The 17,272-nt window shown below is 43.9% G+C and overlaps 1 protein-coding gene across 9 annotated transcripts in view; it reads left to right on the forward strand.

Moving 5' to 3' along the window:
* chd6 (chromodomain helicase DNA binding protein 6) overlaps positions 1–17,272 on the forward strand; it is a 64,370-nt gene that overhangs the window by 39,462 nt on the left and 7,636 nt on the right. For 7 of the 9 annotated variants that reach the window (XM_054731987.2, XM_054731981.2, XM_015958537.3 and 4 more), the window contains exons 9-37: positions 1,571–1,688; positions 1,793–1,879; positions 1,972–2,109; positions 2,363–2,484; positions 2,552–2,795; positions 3,930–4,106; positions 4,184–4,327; positions 4,423–4,521; positions 5,108–5,264; positions 5,350–5,560; positions 5,631–5,826; positions 6,111–6,275; positions 6,364–6,543; positions 6,637–6,747; positions 7,342–7,544; positions 8,312–8,392; positions 8,466–8,584; positions 8,673–8,832; positions 9,623–9,712; positions 9,904–10,007; positions 10,095–10,224; positions 12,408–12,486; positions 12,875–13,007; positions 13,097–13,469; positions 13,548–13,756; positions 13,860–13,957; positions 14,157–14,960; positions 15,545–15,799; positions 15,893–16,181. In XM_054731987.2, the coding sequence (XP_054587962.2) occupies positions 1,571–1,688; positions 1,793–1,879; positions 1,972–2,109; positions 2,363–2,484; positions 2,552–2,795; positions 3,930–4,106; positions 4,184–4,327; positions 4,423–4,521; positions 5,108–5,264; positions 5,350–5,560; positions 5,631–5,826; positions 6,111–6,275; positions 6,364–6,543; positions 6,637–6,747; positions 7,342–7,544; positions 8,312–8,392; positions 8,466–8,584; positions 8,673–8,832; positions 9,623–9,712; positions 9,904–10,007; positions 10,095–10,224; positions 12,408–12,486; positions 12,875–13,007; positions 13,097–13,469; positions 13,548–13,756; positions 13,860–13,957; positions 14,157–14,960; positions 15,545–15,799; positions 15,893–16,181 (5,276 nt within the window). The remainder of the gene's footprint in view (positions 1–1,570; positions 1,689–1,792; positions 1,880–1,971; positions 2,110–2,362; positions 2,485–2,551; positions 2,796–3,929; positions 4,107–4,183; positions 4,328–4,422; positions 4,522–5,107; positions 5,265–5,349; positions 5,561–5,630; positions 5,827–6,110; positions 6,276–6,363; positions 6,544–6,636; positions 6,748–7,341; positions 7,545–8,311; positions 8,393–8,465; positions 8,585–8,672; positions 8,833–9,622; positions 9,713–9,903; positions 10,008–10,094; positions 10,225–12,407; positions 12,487–12,874; positions 13,008–13,096; positions 13,470–13,547; positions 13,757–13,859; positions 13,958–14,156; positions 14,961–15,544; positions 15,800–15,892; positions 16,182–17,272) is intronic. The other 2 variants (XM_015958538.3, XM_070549502.1) reach the window with 2 other exon arrangements.

Consider the following 17,272-nt stretch of genomic DNA (forward strand, 5'->3'; position numbering starts at 1 on the left):
CGGGGTCTTGTTCTTGATTGAGGGAAACATAGAGCATGAGATCGATAGCTGCATTGGTGCTGCATCTCCAGTGATGTGGGCATTGTACCAATCTGTCGTGGTGAAGAGAGCTGAGCCAGTTGAGGTGGCTCAGGCATCTGGTCAGGATGCCTCCTGGCCGTCTCCCTGGTGAGGTTTTCCGGGCACGTCCAACTGGGAGGAGACCCAAGGGAGGACCCAGGACACACTGAAGGGACTATGTCTGTCTGCTGTCCAGGGAACGCCTTGGGATTCCCCCGGAGGAGCTGGCCCAAGTAGCTGGGGAGAGGGAAGTCTGGGCCTCTCGGCTTGTGCCCCCCGCGACCCAACTCCAGATAAGCGGCTAAAAATGGATGGATGGATGCTTCATTAATAGTTTATGGAACAGCTGCTGGGGACTTGGTAGTTTGTAGAAACACTTTTAACTGGACTCGATTTTGTATTTCTGATTCATTTCTTAAGTTCCTCCTCAGAAAGCCGGTTAGGTTGTCATTTGTTTTGTCACTTTAAATCTTAACAAAATTGAAAAACACAACAGTGATCATGACCTTAATTTATTCTCTGGGGTGATAAAGAAAACATGAGTTCAGCTCCACTTACACTAAACCGAATGAATCCTAAATATTTTATAAATGCAGTTTTAGGATTAACACAGTGATATCGATGATAAATAATAAAAGTTAGTGATTTTACTGATGGCAGTGACCTTTCTGTTCATCCATTTATAGATTGTGTTTTATGGATTAAATGAAGCAGCTGACTGTAACCATAGCAACAGTGTTGATTCTGCTGCCTTTTCAGTCCACTAACGATCAGGGAAGTCTTTGTCCATTAGGCGCAAAAACCTTTAGGACATCGTGTTTTTTCTTGAATGATTTAGCGGTTAAAGGTGGAGGAGATGATGTCTTCATTAGTTAGACCTGATTAGCCCAAAACGGTCTCCTAACACATGGATTTTCTGCTTCCTGATCACGTGACGTGTGACGTACGGGGACGAAGATCGGCTTTAGAGCTGGGCTGTTTGTTCTCACGGTGCGGGGGCTCGTTCCGACACAGTAAAAAAATGCAAATGGCGACCTTAGTCGTCAATGGCAGTTAATGAGTTAAGAGGCATAAAAAAATGTTTTAAGCTAATTTGTTTTATAAATGTTCTGTAGTAGCTTTAAGCGGGAGTTTGTCTTATATGGAGTATTTCTATTTTATTTTTGACTTATTTGTGTATTTCATTCAAAGGAAGGAAATACTCTTGAGTAATACCAAGCTAGTTTGACTTATACCAATTAAGTCCAAGTTAGTATGATTTAAGTCTGAGTTAGTCTTAGACTGACATGTACCAAGTTAGACCAACAGAGGTAATCCGAGTTAGACCAAGATAACTCAGAGTTAGTCTGAGTTAAGAGTTAAGACAACGTTAGTATGAGCAACTCAGTTAGATTGAGTTGGACCAAGTCAACGTTAGACTGGGCTTGTTTGAGTTCAGACAGAGTTATTCTGAGTTAGACTAACTGAGTCAGTCTGAGTTGAGTGTTCTTTCTTTCTCGTGTTGTTTCAGCTCCTACCTGCACTGTAAATGGGCCACTTTGGAGGAGCTGGAGAAAGATCCCAGAATCCACCAGAAGATAAAACGTTTCAGGACCAAACAGGCTCAGATGAAACACCTGTTCACAGAGGTAACCAGCACTGCCATCCACTGATTGTTTTGGACGTTTTGCAGCCAATCTCATTGCGGGATTTACTCAGACTGAGTTCTGATGTCTGGTTTTGTTCTTCTTAGCCTGATGAGGATTTATTTAATCCAGACTACGTAGAGGTGGATCGTGTGCTGGAAGTAGCTGTTACCACCGACTCTGAAACTGGAGAGGTACATAACGTGCACACACACACACACACACACACACACACACACACACACACACACACACACACACGTACTATTTGTCTGTGTTGCTGTAGGAGGTGACCCATTACCTGGTTAAGTGGTGCAGTCTGTCGTATGAGGAGGCCACCTGGGAGCTGCAGGAAGATGTGGACCCGGAGAAGATCAAGGAGTTTGAGGAGATCCAGAAACCACCGCCAGACCTGAGACATATTGTGAGTAGAAACGGCAATAAATGTGATGAACAGCTGAGTTATGAGAGGACCACACTGGCATAGTTAATTAACAAAATTAAAAAACGGGTAAAAAGCTGTTTATTCATAATATTTATGAAATAAACTCTTTAAAGTAATTGTTTATAAACATGAGTTTGTTAGAAGGAATGTTTCTGTAAACACTCTGGATGGGTTCGTTACTCTCCAGCTAGATTAAACTAACGTGATGTGATTGGACATTGAATCATCACAGGAGCGTCCGTCTCCAGAAAAATGGCAGAAACTGGAGAATTCCAGAGATTATCGTAACGGAAACCAGCTCAGGGAATACCAGCTGGAAGGGATGAACTGGTTACTGTTCAACTGGTACAACAGGTACGTACGTATACACACACTCACACGCACGTGCGCACACACATCTAACGGGGGTATGTCTCCGTAGGAAAAACTGCATCCTGGCTGATGAGATGGGTCTGGGAAAAACCATCCAGTCCATCACCTTCCTGTTCGAGATCTTCAGCATGGGGATCCGTGGTCCCTTCCTCATCATCGCCCCGCTGTCCACCATCACCAACTGGGAGAGGGAGTTCCGTACGTGGACGCACATGAACGTCATCGTGTACCACGGCTCGCAGATCAGCCGTCAAATGATCCTGCAGTACGAGATGTTCTACAGAGACGCGCAGGTAGGGTTACAGAATTACTCTGTACTTCAAATGGAGTACAAGTACATACAGCAGGGTACTTAGAGCAGAGTACTTGCAGACAATATATACATATACATATGTATGTATATATATATATATATGTATATATATATATGTATATATATATATATATGTGTATATATATATATATATATATTATAAACAAAATAAACCAAAGAAGGGATGAGTGAAATGTGTTCATGACACTGAAGCACCAAAAACAGTGTTCTTGATTGATATGCAGTAAACATAACAAAATACCAATAAAGTAATAAATATTATCTATCTATCTATCTATCTATCTATCTATCTATCTGTCTATCTGTCTATCTGTCTATCTGTCTATCTATCTGTCTATCTGTCTATCTGTCTATCTATCTATCTATCTATCTATCTATCTATCTATCTATCTATCTATCTATCTGTCTATCTATCTATCTATCTATCTATCTATCTATCTATCTATCTATCTATCTATCTATCTATCTATCTATCTATCTATCTATCTATCTATCATCTATCTATCTATCTATCTATCTATCTATCTATCTATCTATCTATCTATCTATCTATCTATCTATCTATCTATCTATCTATACATACATACATACATACATACATACATACATACATACATACATACATACATACATACATACATACATACATACATACATACATACATACATACATACATACATACATACATACATACATACATACATACATACATACATACATACATACATACATACATACATACATACATAGAGAAAATAAGACAAAAAAAAAGTGCAAATGTGATGCAATCCAATATGGCTGCCACCTGATGATGTCACAATATGCAAATTATGTGAGTGAATTTGTCCCTATCACAAAATTTGGCTCATACTGAAGATTTTTCTAATTTACAGTATTCCTCTATCTCTAACCAGATTTAAGCTACAAGCTCTTTAAATAGTGATATAAAATTTCATATTTTACTGAGAAAACTATGGCGCCTAAAGGGTTAACATGTGTTTTTACTTCCTGAGGGTTTTTAAGAGAAGAACAACTACATGGATCCTGATGGGGTTTTAACATTCTCTCTTACTCGTCCTTCTCCACCTGCAGGGAAACACGGTTCCAGGTGTGCTGAAGTTCCACGGCCTGATCACCACGTTTGAGATGATCATGGCCGACTGCCCGGAGCTGAGGAAGCTGCAGTGGCGCTGCGTCGTGATCGACGAAGCTCACCGGCTGAAGAACAGGAACTGCAAACTGCTGGAGGGACTCAAACTCATGAACCTGGTCAGTCTGCTCCCCTCTACTTGTGCCTGGTTCCGTTTGAGGCTTCGGGTTTTTAAAAGTGATCTCCGTCTCGACAGGAACATAAGGTTCTGCTGACAGGAACTCCTCTGCAGAACTCCGTTGAGGAGTTGTTCAGCTTGTTGAACTTCCTGGAGCCACAGCAGTTTCCCTCAGAGAGCTCCTTTCTGGAGGAGTTCGGAGACCTGAAGACAGATGAGCAGGTGAGTTCCCTTCAGGACCGCAGTCGAGTCTAAAACCAGAACTGAAGAGGGAGAAAAGGACGAAGATTTGAGGAGTTCTTCGTTTTCTTCATCAGGTGAAGAAGCTTCAGTCCATCCTGAAGCCCATGATGCTGAGGAGACTGAAAGACGATGTGGAGAAGAATCTAGCTCCTAAAGAGGAGACCATCATAGAGGTTGGTCTGTGTCTGATGCCTAAAGACACACATGAGCTAACGGCTAATCGTAAACCGGTTAACTCTTCAACCAGCAGCTCGACCAGCTGGTGGAGAAAAAGTTTTAGTCCCCAAAACTCATTTAAAGCCTAAATGGAATCAACTGAGATGAAAAATCTAAACTATTAAAAACAAATTGGAGATAAATGAGAAAAAAAATTGAATAATATCCTTACGCTGAAATTACCCTGATATTATTTATATATTATTATCAGTTGACTCTAAAATATAACCCTGGTTGCCCCCAAAAAAGATTAAAGAAAAATACAAAAATTATAATTACTTCTTCTCTGCATGGAAGTAACGGCTCATTGTAATTTATTTGTTAAACAATATGCAGTGTAATAAAATGTAATATATGAACAGATGATGGTCTTCAGCCTGCAGATGCTGAAAAACATGAACTTTACAAAATCTTCAGGAACAATAAATAAATAAATAAATAAAAATGAATTAATTAATAAAACAAAGACACATTTATTCCAAAATGTAAAATGAAACAAATGTATGGTTATCGAATTGTGTACCTCCTGTTTTGTTTGTTAAGGTGGAGCTAACGAACATTCAGAAGAAATACTACCGCGCCATCTTAGAGAAGAACTTCTCCTTCCTGTCTAAAGGAGCCAACCAGCACAACATGCCCAACCTCATCAACACCATGATGGAGCTCCGGAAGTGCTGCAACCACCCGTACCTGATCACGGGTGAGTGAACTTCGAGACGTCACCAGCACAGTTTCATCCTCCCGGATTTGAACAGGCGTTGTTTTTACGGATCTGACCCTTTTAGGAGCTGAAGAGAAGATTCTGGAGAGCTTCAAGAAGAGCCACCATCCTGATGCACCAGACTTCCAGCTACAGGCCATGATCCAGGCAGCGGGGAAGCTGGTTCTCATCGACAAGCTACTGCCCAAACTGCTGGCTGGTGGACACAAAGTTCTGGTCTTCTCCCAGATGGTTCGCTGTTTGGACATCCTGGAAGACTACCTCATACAGAGACGGTGAGCGTGTTAAGTCGGGAGTCATCAGAGCGATGAGGAGGAATGCTTTTAACGTTTGTTTGTTTTTTAGCTACACGTACGAACGCATCGATGGACGCGTTCGGGGGAACCTCAGGCAGGCAGCCATCGATCGGTTCTGTAAGCCAGACTCGGACCGCTTTGTGTTCCTGCTCTGCACCCGAGCCGGAGGACTGGGGATCAACCTGACGGCCGCGGATACCTGCATCATCTTTGACTCGGACTGGAACCCTCAGAACGACCTGCAGGTAGGAGGAGGGGACAAGCTCTCATCACGATTTCTCATGTCTCTGTTATAAGAGGAGTTAAAGTTCTTGTTCCTGAGTGATGGAGGACAGAAGGTCAGAGTAGAGCTCCTCCTCCTGTCTCCTCCCTCTTACCTCAGTGACAGCACAGTAAACACATTAAACAGTAAAGATAACACCCGTAAAACTGGTTTATGGATTTTAAATCCTGCTATTCAGCCTAGGTGCACTCAGGGTAATGTTAGGAACGTCCTAGAGAAGCAGGTCTGATGTTTCTCCTGCTTCAGGCTCAGGCACGCTGCCATCGGATCGGTCAGAGCAAAGCGGTGAAGGTCTACAGGCTGATCACCAGGAACTCCTATGAGAGGGAGATGTTCGACAAGGCCAGTCTGAAGCTGGGATTGGACAAAGCTGTCCTCCAAGACATCAACCGTAAAGGAAGCCTGAACGGGGTGAAAGTGCTGAGCAGTCGTAACTTTTTCTGTGTTGGTGGGATGGGCGGAGCTGTGATTTTCATCCTGTGTGTGTCTGCCACTGAAGGTGCAGCAGCTCTCTAAACTAGAGGTGGAGGATTTGCTGAAGAAAGGAGCATACGGGGCGCTGATGGACGAAGAAGACGAAGGCTCCAAGTTCTGTGAGGAAGACATCGACCAGATTCTTCAGAGGCGAACTCAGACCATCACCATCCAGTCTGAAGGGAAGGGCTCCACCTTTGCAAAGGTAGGACTTGGGATCTGACCTGAGGTCAGGATGGATACCTGTCCTCATTTACATTCTCCTGACTTTATTTTCTTTCATCTGGTTTTCTTTTAGGCCAGTTTTGTGTCCTCTGGAAACCGAACCGACATCTCGCTAGACGACCCAAACTTCTGGCAGAAATGGGCAAAGATTGCAGAAGTGGAGATAGACTCCAGATCAGAGAAGGTAGGTGGGGGTGCACTCCAAGCCCTTCAGTCCCTCTGAAGTGATGAGAACAATGTTTATATTTAAGTTGGCAGTAAATAAATACATTTATGTAATCATTTTAGACGTATTAGTAGCAGACGTTAGAACAAAGCTTTCAGGTACTATAACTACCTTAGATATAAACACAACTATTATTAATATATTTATTATTATGCTTTTACGACATTAAGGTTCATTTTAGTCCCTGTATCGAACTAAAACATGCACATATTTAACAGTTATTATCTTAGAAAGCAGTTTTAATATACTGATGCCGATATATTGTACATTCCTAACTACTAGTGTTGGTCAGTGTGTTTAAATAATTGTAAGAACTACTTTTGGTTTTCAGAGATTGTAACAATTTTTATGCTGCTGCTACAAGTTTTTGTTCTGTGTTACAAAACCAGCGCTACAAGCCCTGAGCCACAATAGAGGCTAACGACTCCTCAGTCTGATGGGAGAGAAAACACTGTGACTGAAATGAAGACGTTTAGTGGATGATGGAAGTGAAATTAGGATCGGGGTAGATGTCTCCACTTTGTGATTTTCTCTTGCGGTCTCTGGGAGCAGGAGTCCCTGGTGATCGACACTCCTCGTGTGAGGAAGCAGACACGTCACTACAACTCCTTTGAGGACGACGAGCTGATGGAGTTCTCGGAGCTGGACAGCGACTCGGAGGAGAGGCCCTGCAGGACCCGTCGCCTTGGCGACCGCAGCAGGCGGTACCTTCGAGCCGAGTGTTTCCGGGTGGAAAAGAATCTTCTGATCTTTGGGTGGAACACTAAAACTTGTTTTAATCTTTTTTTTTCTCATTAGTCATGATGAGTATAAGTCCTGCTTTCAGATTACTTTATATTCTCGTCTGCGACTTGTTGGAGACAAAATTGACTGAATAGTGTATTTTGTTAGCCTCAAGGGCAACCTGAAGGCTTGATTATCACCTGCAAGTCGCTTTGGACAAAAGCTTCTGCTAAATACTTAAACATAAACAAAAGCACGATGAGTGAATTTTCACTCAGAATTGTGTTGAACTGAATATGTTTAGCAAATCTTCTGCTCACAAAATGTCTTCATTATGTCTCAAATCGTTCTGAGTTTGCTCTATTTTTATTTGCGATTCTTTCTCAGACTGAAAGTACACCAGTGATGATTCTGAGAGGAGTTTAGTCTCAGGAAACTTTGAAACCACGAGTGAGGAACCTTTTGAGACATTAGAAACTGTGAGATTCTGGCCATATTCTGGGAAATAAAAACCATTTATTTAGTTCTTTTTTTATGATGGGAGGATAAATATTTCCTTCAAATTTAAAATAAATGATATATCGGTTTACTTCCTGATGAGAAAATGAGATTTATTTGTGTTATTCATCGACTTTTGTTCTACTGGAAATGGGGAAGTAATATTTAGTTTTATTTGTTCCAGTGAATCCAAAGATGGAGGAGCTGTAAACACTTGCAGCCCACAGAGAAGCTGACTTGTGTGGATGCTCGCATTTCCATCTCTTTTATTTAACTTCTGACATTTTTAAAATGCTTCCAGCTGGGGCCGGTGGAAGGACATCCTCAACCACGGCCGGTTCAAATGGCACCTCCAGGAGAGGGACATGGAGGTGATCTGTAGGTAGGTTTCCTCGCTGACGACGGTTAATCAGAACCAGCAGTGATTGTCCGAGATGACTCCTGTGTTTTATCAGGGCTCTGCTGGTTTACTGCCTGAAACACTACAAAGGAGATGACAAGATCAAGAGCTTCATCTGGGATCTGATCTCACCTTCTAAAGAAGGCCATGACCAGGCGCTGCTCAACCACTCAGGTTAGTAGCAGATTCTGCATCAGGTTAACCCGCTTTAATAACACGATACAGTGCTGAAGCCAAATATTTTCTCCTATTATTTTGGCAGGTTTGTCAGCTCCGGTTCCCCGGGGCAGGAAGGGGAAGAAGCTGAAGAATCAGCTGAACGTTCCCGAGGTGAAGAACGCTGATTGGCTGGTCCACTGTAACCCTGAGGTGGTGCTGCAGGACGAGAGCTACAAGAAACACCTCAAACAGCACTGCAACAAGTCAGTTCAGGAGAAGTTCCCCTAAATGTGTCTTTTCTGTCCTGCTGGAAACAAATAAGAATTTACCTGAAACATGTCTGCAGGTTTTTTTATTCTTCACGGTTTCTTTCAGAGCAAAAGTTACCAGAAACAATTAATTCAATATTTTGCAGCTAATATTTTGGTAAATAATGGCGCTTACACATTAGCATCAGCACGGCCCCAAAAGGTACCGAACGGCACCGGAATTTGGTTTCACACACAAGTCAGATTTTCGTTTTCGGTGCCGAGGCGACTCTTTTTCTCAGACCTTCTCCCCAGTCCGCCTTTGTTTACCTTATAATGGAGGACACCACGGACTTGCCCGCATGTATTAAACGCCGCCCACAGGCTCGGGGTTTTCCTCATTCCTGAGAAGTCCCTCGGATTTATATGTGAACACTACACCGCCATTCGAGATCGAACTCACGCCATCCAGCCCAACCAAACCCTGACCGGGTCGACGCTAATGTGTTCGCGCCTTGAGTGACCCACGCTTGCATAGTGCCTTTGCACTTAATGCTGTTTTGTGTCGTTTCACCTTCAAATATGATTTAATAAAATGTTGGTTATTCAGCACCTTAGGTTTAGTTTTAACTACAAAGGTTCTCAACTCTCATAGTAAAGACTTTACTTTTGTTTTGGTCTCATTGTGGAGACGTTAGGACAACAGGAACCAGAACCGGAAACTCTTACTGTTGACGTTTGGTCCCAGAACACCAGGCGTGTCCATCATGTCGAAGTTTACCTGTCGTGTTTTTTCTCCTCACAGGGTTCTCCTCAGAGTCCGGATGTTGTACTACCTGAAGGTGGAGGTTTTAGGAGAAGCTGCTAATCAGGTTGCAGAGGGAGTGTCTGCCAGGTATGCAGCATCCAGCGGGATGTGTGGTTCCATCATTCTGTCAGGAAAATCTGGAAGGAGTTGAGAATTGTCTGATTTGTCCAAAGGGGAGAAACGATACATGTGCGGCTTGTTTTGTGTTTTTATCTTTTTTTTTAGACTCTGACAGCCTATTGGTTTGTTTTTGTTTGTTTGTTTTTGTGTGTTGACAGTAAACTGGAGGTTCCGATGCCCGACATCGACTACATTGAGATTCCAGTGACATGGTGGGATGTAGAAGCCGACAAATCTCTCCTCATAGGAGTCCACAAACACGGTGTGTGTGTGCGCGCGTGTGTGTGTGTTTACATGCGTGTGTATTTATTGTAACCGTGTCCCCGTTTCTCTTTGTGTCGCTGAAAAGGATACGAGCGATACAACGCGATGCGTGCCGATCCAGATCTGTGTTTCTTGGAACGAGTCGGGATGCCAGATGTCACCGCCCTGTCTGCTGAGCAGGGAGGGGGGGAGGGGCCTCCCGAGCTGACTGACAGGTATCTGTGATGTCACTCAAACATGTCGACAAACCTGGAGGAAGTGACTTAAGTTGTTTAAGTACTAAAACATGTCAGATTTTTAATAAAGCACAGGTTTAGAGAATAAACTTAAATCTGTTAATTTGAAGAAAAAAACATTTTTTTAATGGAATTCCTTTCACTGGATTAGTATCGACTAATTAAAATAAATAAAATTAGAGATGCTGGATTCAAACCAACAACTAATGAAATCACAGTGATGTTTAAAATCTCTGAGTTAGTTTCACTTTTTCTCTGGTTATTTAAGACAAAATCCTCCCGAAGTCATCAGATAAAAGGGTTAATATAACTCATATTAATCCTACAATAGATGAATGTTATCTGCTCTTGCTATTATTGGTTCATAGCTAGTGTGGATAAAACACATCCTGTTGTCGCTGATGTTTATTTTTGTTTACTCTGCCACCTTTCAGCCTTTGTTCCTCCTCCTCAAACTGAGAGCTGGTCGTGAAATTAGAGAATAGATGAAAATAAAACTCAAAAGCTGAAAGCGGCTGTGAGCGACTGGTGGTTCCTCTGCACTAAAGCAAGAGAAATTGTTCCCCCAGTCGGCTTTTTTCTACTAGTTTGACTCAACTTCAATTAAAAAGGTTTGTGAGGAAAAACAGAGACTTTACCTGTCAGAAAGAGAGAAAACACAGAAGGGAATGCTTGTTCTTGCTGTGTGATGAAACAATGCGTGTTTGTTCACCTGGATTCACCTGGAGGTGTTCTCAGGTAGATCTCCTATAATCTGCAGGGTTTCCCCTAAAATTTGGATAGGGAGAGAAAAAGATTAAAAGATGCACCAATCAGATGTTTCAGAGATGAAACCGTGGCAGTAGACGCATCAGACGCCCGCCGACGCTGTATCACAGCCAGTGTCTGTAGAGTGTAAGCATTAAATCATCATGTGGCTCTTTGTTTCTGGAGTCAGAGCCGTACTGAGTTATTGAGCCAGTTTCTGGTCCAGTTTGGATCTTTTTTTAACCTGTTTCAGGTAAATAGACACAAATGGTGTGACTGTAGAGAGAGGAGGGTTTAGGAGAACTCTGCGATTATACAAACAAGTGAAACTGGAAAAAATTGAACCTGGGGCAAAGTCCATTTATTTCAGTAATTCAACTAGACAGAGACAATGTAAAGGCTCAGAAACAATTTGCAGCTGTTTTCTATTAGCATTTATAAATTTTACTTGATTTGGGTCTTGTTTCATATCACACAGTGACATTTGAATAATTAAATGCTTTTTTTTTTTAGAAATTAAAAAGCTTTAGTTTACAGTAATAATAACCATGTCTAATGTTTGATTCTCTGCCTCATTATTTTTCATTTACAAAGTTTTTTGAGGGCAACTTTTACCGAATGATTAAAATTTGATTAACTAAGATTAATTCATTACAAAGCCACTAATTAATTTGATTAATTTTTTTATCAAGTCCCATCCCTAGTATTAATATTATATTAACCAACTGATACTATTTTAGTTGTCTGGTACATGATAGTAATCTGTACAATATTGTGATGTTAGCATATGAGTTTAAGCTAGCATCGTTAACTCACCTGCTGCTCCCCCGCTGCTTCTCCTCACATCACAGCACAATCTCTCTGTTGTGGCCGATGGGCTCTCCCTCTGGTTTGTCTCTGCTCTCTGGGGTGTGCAGCAAACTCATAGCTTTATGGTTTTGGTCCATCATAAATAGAATTATGAACATTTAAAGTTTCCTCTGTGTCAGAACTGTGTCCAAACATTGATTCATGGGAGTCTCTAACTTGCAGTTTGCTCTTTAATCTGAAGTTATTTTAGTTTAGTCTGTTTTTACAGGAGGATAAAGCTTGTTGATGAGGGAATTTTTGTTCGGTTTATCTTTTATTTTTCACTTTTCTGTAAATTCTGTTGGTTTAAATCAACATGAAAAACGGTTTTAAACTCTCCCATAATAAAGACGTCATTATTTTAAGTGTTTATAATTATCTGGAGATGTTAAGCAGCTCTAATCCAGGTTTCTTCTCTCGCCGAGTCCTGCTTCCTTTTACTTTAGAAACTTTATCTTGTATTTTACACTTTTCAGGAGTGGTGATAAATTTTCTCTGAATGAGCTGCTTGTTTTCTGATTCTCTGAGTTGTTCCTTTGTAAAACATCGCATTATTGTTCTGACAGCAGCAGTAAGGCGGAGGAGACGAAGGATGAGCCAGAAACCAAAGCGAACGAAGGAGAGGACCGGGACGAGAGCAGCAAGGTAACAAACCCCCTGAGACCTGACACCTGTTGGGTTTAATTCCCCTGAGATTCAGGTGTAAGCTGCTTTAGAGCTGAACAGCAACCTGCTGCCTCTGGGTTCAGGAACAGACCCCAGTTAGGGTCGATCAGAACCAAAATCATGACATCTGCTTTATCTCTCCATCATGGTGGCTGAGAGAACTCAGAGCAGAGCAGGAATAAAAAGTTCCCGGTTCCAAATGACTCGGGAATGTTTGCTTCGATAACTTGAACGAGGTTTTTTGTCGGATTAAAATAAATGATTAATATTTAGTTCCTGTAAATTATATTTTTAAACCCAAGAGAAAAGACGCTGAAAGTGTAAATGCATCAAAGGTTTTATTTACTGTTTTGTTGTTTATCACCAGGGGGAGGAAACCTGCTCCAGCACCGATACGTCTGAGAAGCCAGACAGTTCGGGTCAAGGGGAGACGGTTACCGTGGCGACAGACACAAACCAGTTCCAGCTGAGATTCAGGGAGAAGACATCAGACACAGCTGGTATCTGGATGTTTAGCTGCAAACTGGCGGGTTGGGAATATTTGTCAGAATCTGCTGGTTGGACAAAAACTTTGTTTTTAATTCCACAGACTCTCAGATGTCCGTTGACCTCAGCACCCATAATGGACCTCTGGTTACCACGACGACAACAGGAACAGGATGTGGGGTGGCATCGCTCCATGTGGTCCAGGCCCGGCCCATGTGGCCCACCGGTCCCTCCCTAACGGCCCGTTTTCGTCGTCTGATCACCGCCTACCAGCGCTTCACACTGCGCCGGGAGCCCCTTCTGAGGCACGACTTCCTGCTCCACGACAGCCTTGTCAGCATGGCCATGGCGGGGGGCGGAGCCACCCATAGCCAATATGCTGGCGGACCGCTGGCATGGCAGCTGGGTGAAGATCTGAGGAGGTGTTCGATGGTCTCCACAGAACCGGACCCCCTGTTCATGGAGTGGCAGCGGAGGTGAAGAAGCTGCAGGTTCTGTTTCTGTATGCCTGTTTGTTCCTCTGAGTTCTGACGCTCGGCCTGGTTCTGTTTAAGGTGGACTCGTCGAGAACAGGCAGACTTTTACCGCACCGTCTCTTCCTTCGGGGTCGTGTATGACCCGGAGAGGAAGGCTTTCGACTGGTCCCAGTTCAGGGCGCTGGCCCGACTGGAGAGGAAAACGGACGAGAGTTTGGAAAGATACTTCAACTCATTTGTCAACATGTGTAGGACGGCATGCAAGCTTCCTCCACGGAAGGAAGAAGGTGCGTTCAGGAATGGTTCTGGTGATTTTAGCTGGAAGCAGAACGGTTAGGGGTTTTATCTTACGTTTTCCCTTCTTCTCCTCCCTCGTTTGCTTGTTTTTAGGGTTGGTGGAACCTGCCGTGATGGTGGAGCCTCTGACTGAAGAGCGAGCAGCGAGGACGTTGTATCGCATCGAGCTTTTACGAAAGATCAGAGAACAGGTGGGTTTTCCGAGGTGGAAGCAGCTGACGTCTCAGTTTTAGATGTAACGGGCGTATAGATATTGTTTGTTACTGAATGACATCATTTACTAAGCTTTTACAAACATTCTGTAAACCATCAGGAGGACGATGCTTCAGCCGTGATGCAGTGTTCTTGATATTCTGACAGATTGACCTTTAACCTGTCATCTCTCACCAGGTTCTCCGCCACCCTCTCCTCTCGGCCCGCTTCCAGCTCTGCCGCCCCTCCCTCTACCTTCCAGTCTGGTGGGAAAGCGGGAAGCACGACCGGGACCTCCTGATTGGGGCGGCGCGTCACGGTCTGAGCCGCACAGACTTCTACATCTTGAACGACCCACAGCTCAGCTTCCTGGAGGCCCACAGGAACTACGTCAGACGCCATCCCGCTCATCTTCATCCTCCGAGTCATCATCACCCCCACCATGCGGGCTTAGCAACCCATCCTGGAATTTCCTCCTCATCCTCGTCGTCCCACATGCAGCTACCTCATCCTCACTGCTGTCTGTATGATTCAGGACTCGGACATCACTCCCCGCAGCCTCCTGAGTATCATCATCATCATCATCATCATCACCCAGACAACCAGGCTGCTCCCTCTCCCCCATCCTCCTCCTCTTCCCACCCCCACCTCCACCCTCCTCCACTGGATGCCCATGACTCCTCCTCCCCCAGTCTGGGTTTGGTTCCCGGGTCGCGTGTGGATTTCCTGGACTGCGCTCCTCTGGATGAAAGCCTGGAACTCGGTTCTCTGCAGCACGACGCCATGTCAGCTGATGCTCTGCACATCGGAAAGACGACAAAAGACGCTCTGAATGGTTTCCCGTTCAACTCTGCGGCCGGAGGTCAAAGCATGCTGAACTCGTACGGAGTGGGCGGGGCCGACCTGGACTCCAAATTGAGGAGTGACGTTCTTGTTGGTGAGCAGGGGTCATCCGAGGAAACCGGGCTGATGGCGCCGTTGGTGGAGCTGGACCAGTTACAGGTAGGACCCTCATTTCTGTTAAAGTAAATGTAAAGTACGGACCAGTGAGACGAAACCTTCAAATGGTAAAAAACTGAGGAGCAGACGCAAAATAACATAAAATCTTATGATGGATCCGTTTATGTTTTTTATCTCATCTATTTTAACTTTCCAGCCAACTCTTTCCTGATCTCGGGAATTTTCTAGATTTTCCCGTGAGCTTTGATGTATCAGATAAGGAAGAGAAAACGGAATCTCCTAAAATTTTACTGTTGGCTGCTAAAGTTTTTATTTGTTTAAGTTTATTTATTAATGGAATTAGTTTATAAACAGATCTAAATAAGCTCACTCATTTCCTGTTTGTGAATGCACCGTTTGCCAAGCAGCAATAAAAAAATCTCACTTTTTCCGGTCAATGAACTAACCATCACTAAACTAGCTGTAGCACACCTTCCAGGTGGATGTTTTTACAAGTTAATCAGAAACGGCTGAAATAGTTTCTGTTCATTAAAGTCGTTTTAGAGATTTGCCGTCGACTCGGCAGATCAGAGCCATACGTTCACCAACCGGCTGCGTGTTTTTAATGCTGGACCTGGTTCCTGCAGACTCCTTGGGACAGCACAGATCACACCAGTCCAGCTGATCACATGTTCAACGAATCCGATCCAATTCTGGGCCCCTCTGCTCTGGAGGCGAGCTTCCTGGAGGAGGAGGATGAGGAGGCTCAGGGAGGAGACAGAGCAGGGCAGGAAGGAGGGACTCTGGAGGAGTGTTTGGGCCTCCCACCTTCGTCCCCTCCCACTCATCCTTCAACAGGGGATTCTGTGGAGCCGCTGTCATCCAGTTACATGCTGTTTAAGGTTGGTTCTGGTCGACCCGCTCCGTCATGACTACATTTTAAACTCACAACACAGATATTATGTCGCTCTGATGTTTTGGTTTTCCTGATTCAGGACATCGGAGTAAATGAGGAGGCCAGCGCGGATCAAACGGACCTGTCAGCCAGCCCGCCTCTCCCCTACATCCCCCCTCCCCCGCTTGCACTGTCTGACCTCACCCCCAACGAGCCGCAGGACGAGCTTGGTCACTCTGATGTGTCTGACAGTCTCACCAACCCCATGGAGGATGGGGAGGAGCCGGAAGGGAGCGCTGGCTTTGAGTTTGAGAAGGAGGAAGAGGAGATGGAGGACCTGTTGCAGGAGAGTGAGGAGCAGCATGCAGAAGAACAGAACTTACAGCAAGGTACATCGGTGCTCAGATGTCGGGAAGCTTTGCTTTGATTAGAGCTCAAACCCTTCATCACAAAAACAAACACAGCCTTCATGTTCATACTATTATGAGAAAAACTGAGGTTTTACTTTTAAAACTTAAGGTGTGGAGCTCAGAAACCATTTCTAATGATTATTTTTTATCATAATCAGTCACTCTTGAGTGTTTCATGCAGGCTGAACATGAAAATAGTCTCCTACGCCTATCTCCTCCATTAGCTTCTGATAGAAAACAGACGGTGAAACTCTAGGATCAGAAAATCCTGACAGATCTACATCACACTGTCATGGACTCACCCATCTTAACTCACGATGGTGAAGGCTGGTGGTTTAGCGTTCAGGACACATCAGAGAACGTCTTGGCTAGAAGAAGCTAACTGTTAGCATTAGCAGCTCCACCACTCAGCAGAACTCCTCCAGGCTTGTGTTATTTGTGGAGATAAAACAACGATCCAGTGCAAACAGTCAGTGGTAGAGTCGTGTTGCTGTTAGCCAATCAGAGGTGAGATGTCCAGATATCAGGAAATAAGACTCCAGATCCTGTCTTCTGAAGCTCAACTGTAATGTGGGTCACTGCAAGTTCCTGGGAATGGTGTACCGGTATATTTCTTCCCCAGAGGACGACTTACAAGGCCACTGCAAATGTTTTGATTAAACAAGTGAACGACCCCTTTAAGCCAGATTAAAATCAGCTAAAGCCATCCCAATATTTCATATCATCTAGTTCGCTTGGAGGTGTGTATGAATAAAGTTTATTAAACGTTTACATTTAATCTAAAACAGATTTAATTAGATCTTTTGCCTCAGAAACCCAACTCCTTAGGAGGGGTTAGACTCAGCTCCATTAGTTCCTCCAGGTGAGAGAAGATGGACCAGGCAGGGCTCTGTGTCCACCTGGGGAAAACCCCACAGGGTAGTTTCCCGGTGGGCCGTGTGCTGGATGGTTCTACAGACTGGGACTCCAGAGTCCTGCAGGGGGACTTCAGAACCGAGGTGGACAATGAGAGTGTGATCTGAGAGGAGCAATCTGAACCCAAGTGCTGCTCTGTTCGAGCTCATAGTGAT

Source organism: Nothobranchius furzeri, chromosome 3, assembly GCF_043380555.1.
Source record: "Nothobranchius furzeri strain GRZ-AD chromosome 3, NfurGRZ-RIMD1, whole genome shotgun sequence".
NCBI lineage: Eukaryota > Metazoa > Chordata > Actinopteri > Cyprinodontiformes > Nothobranchiidae > Nothobranchius > Nothobranchius furzeri.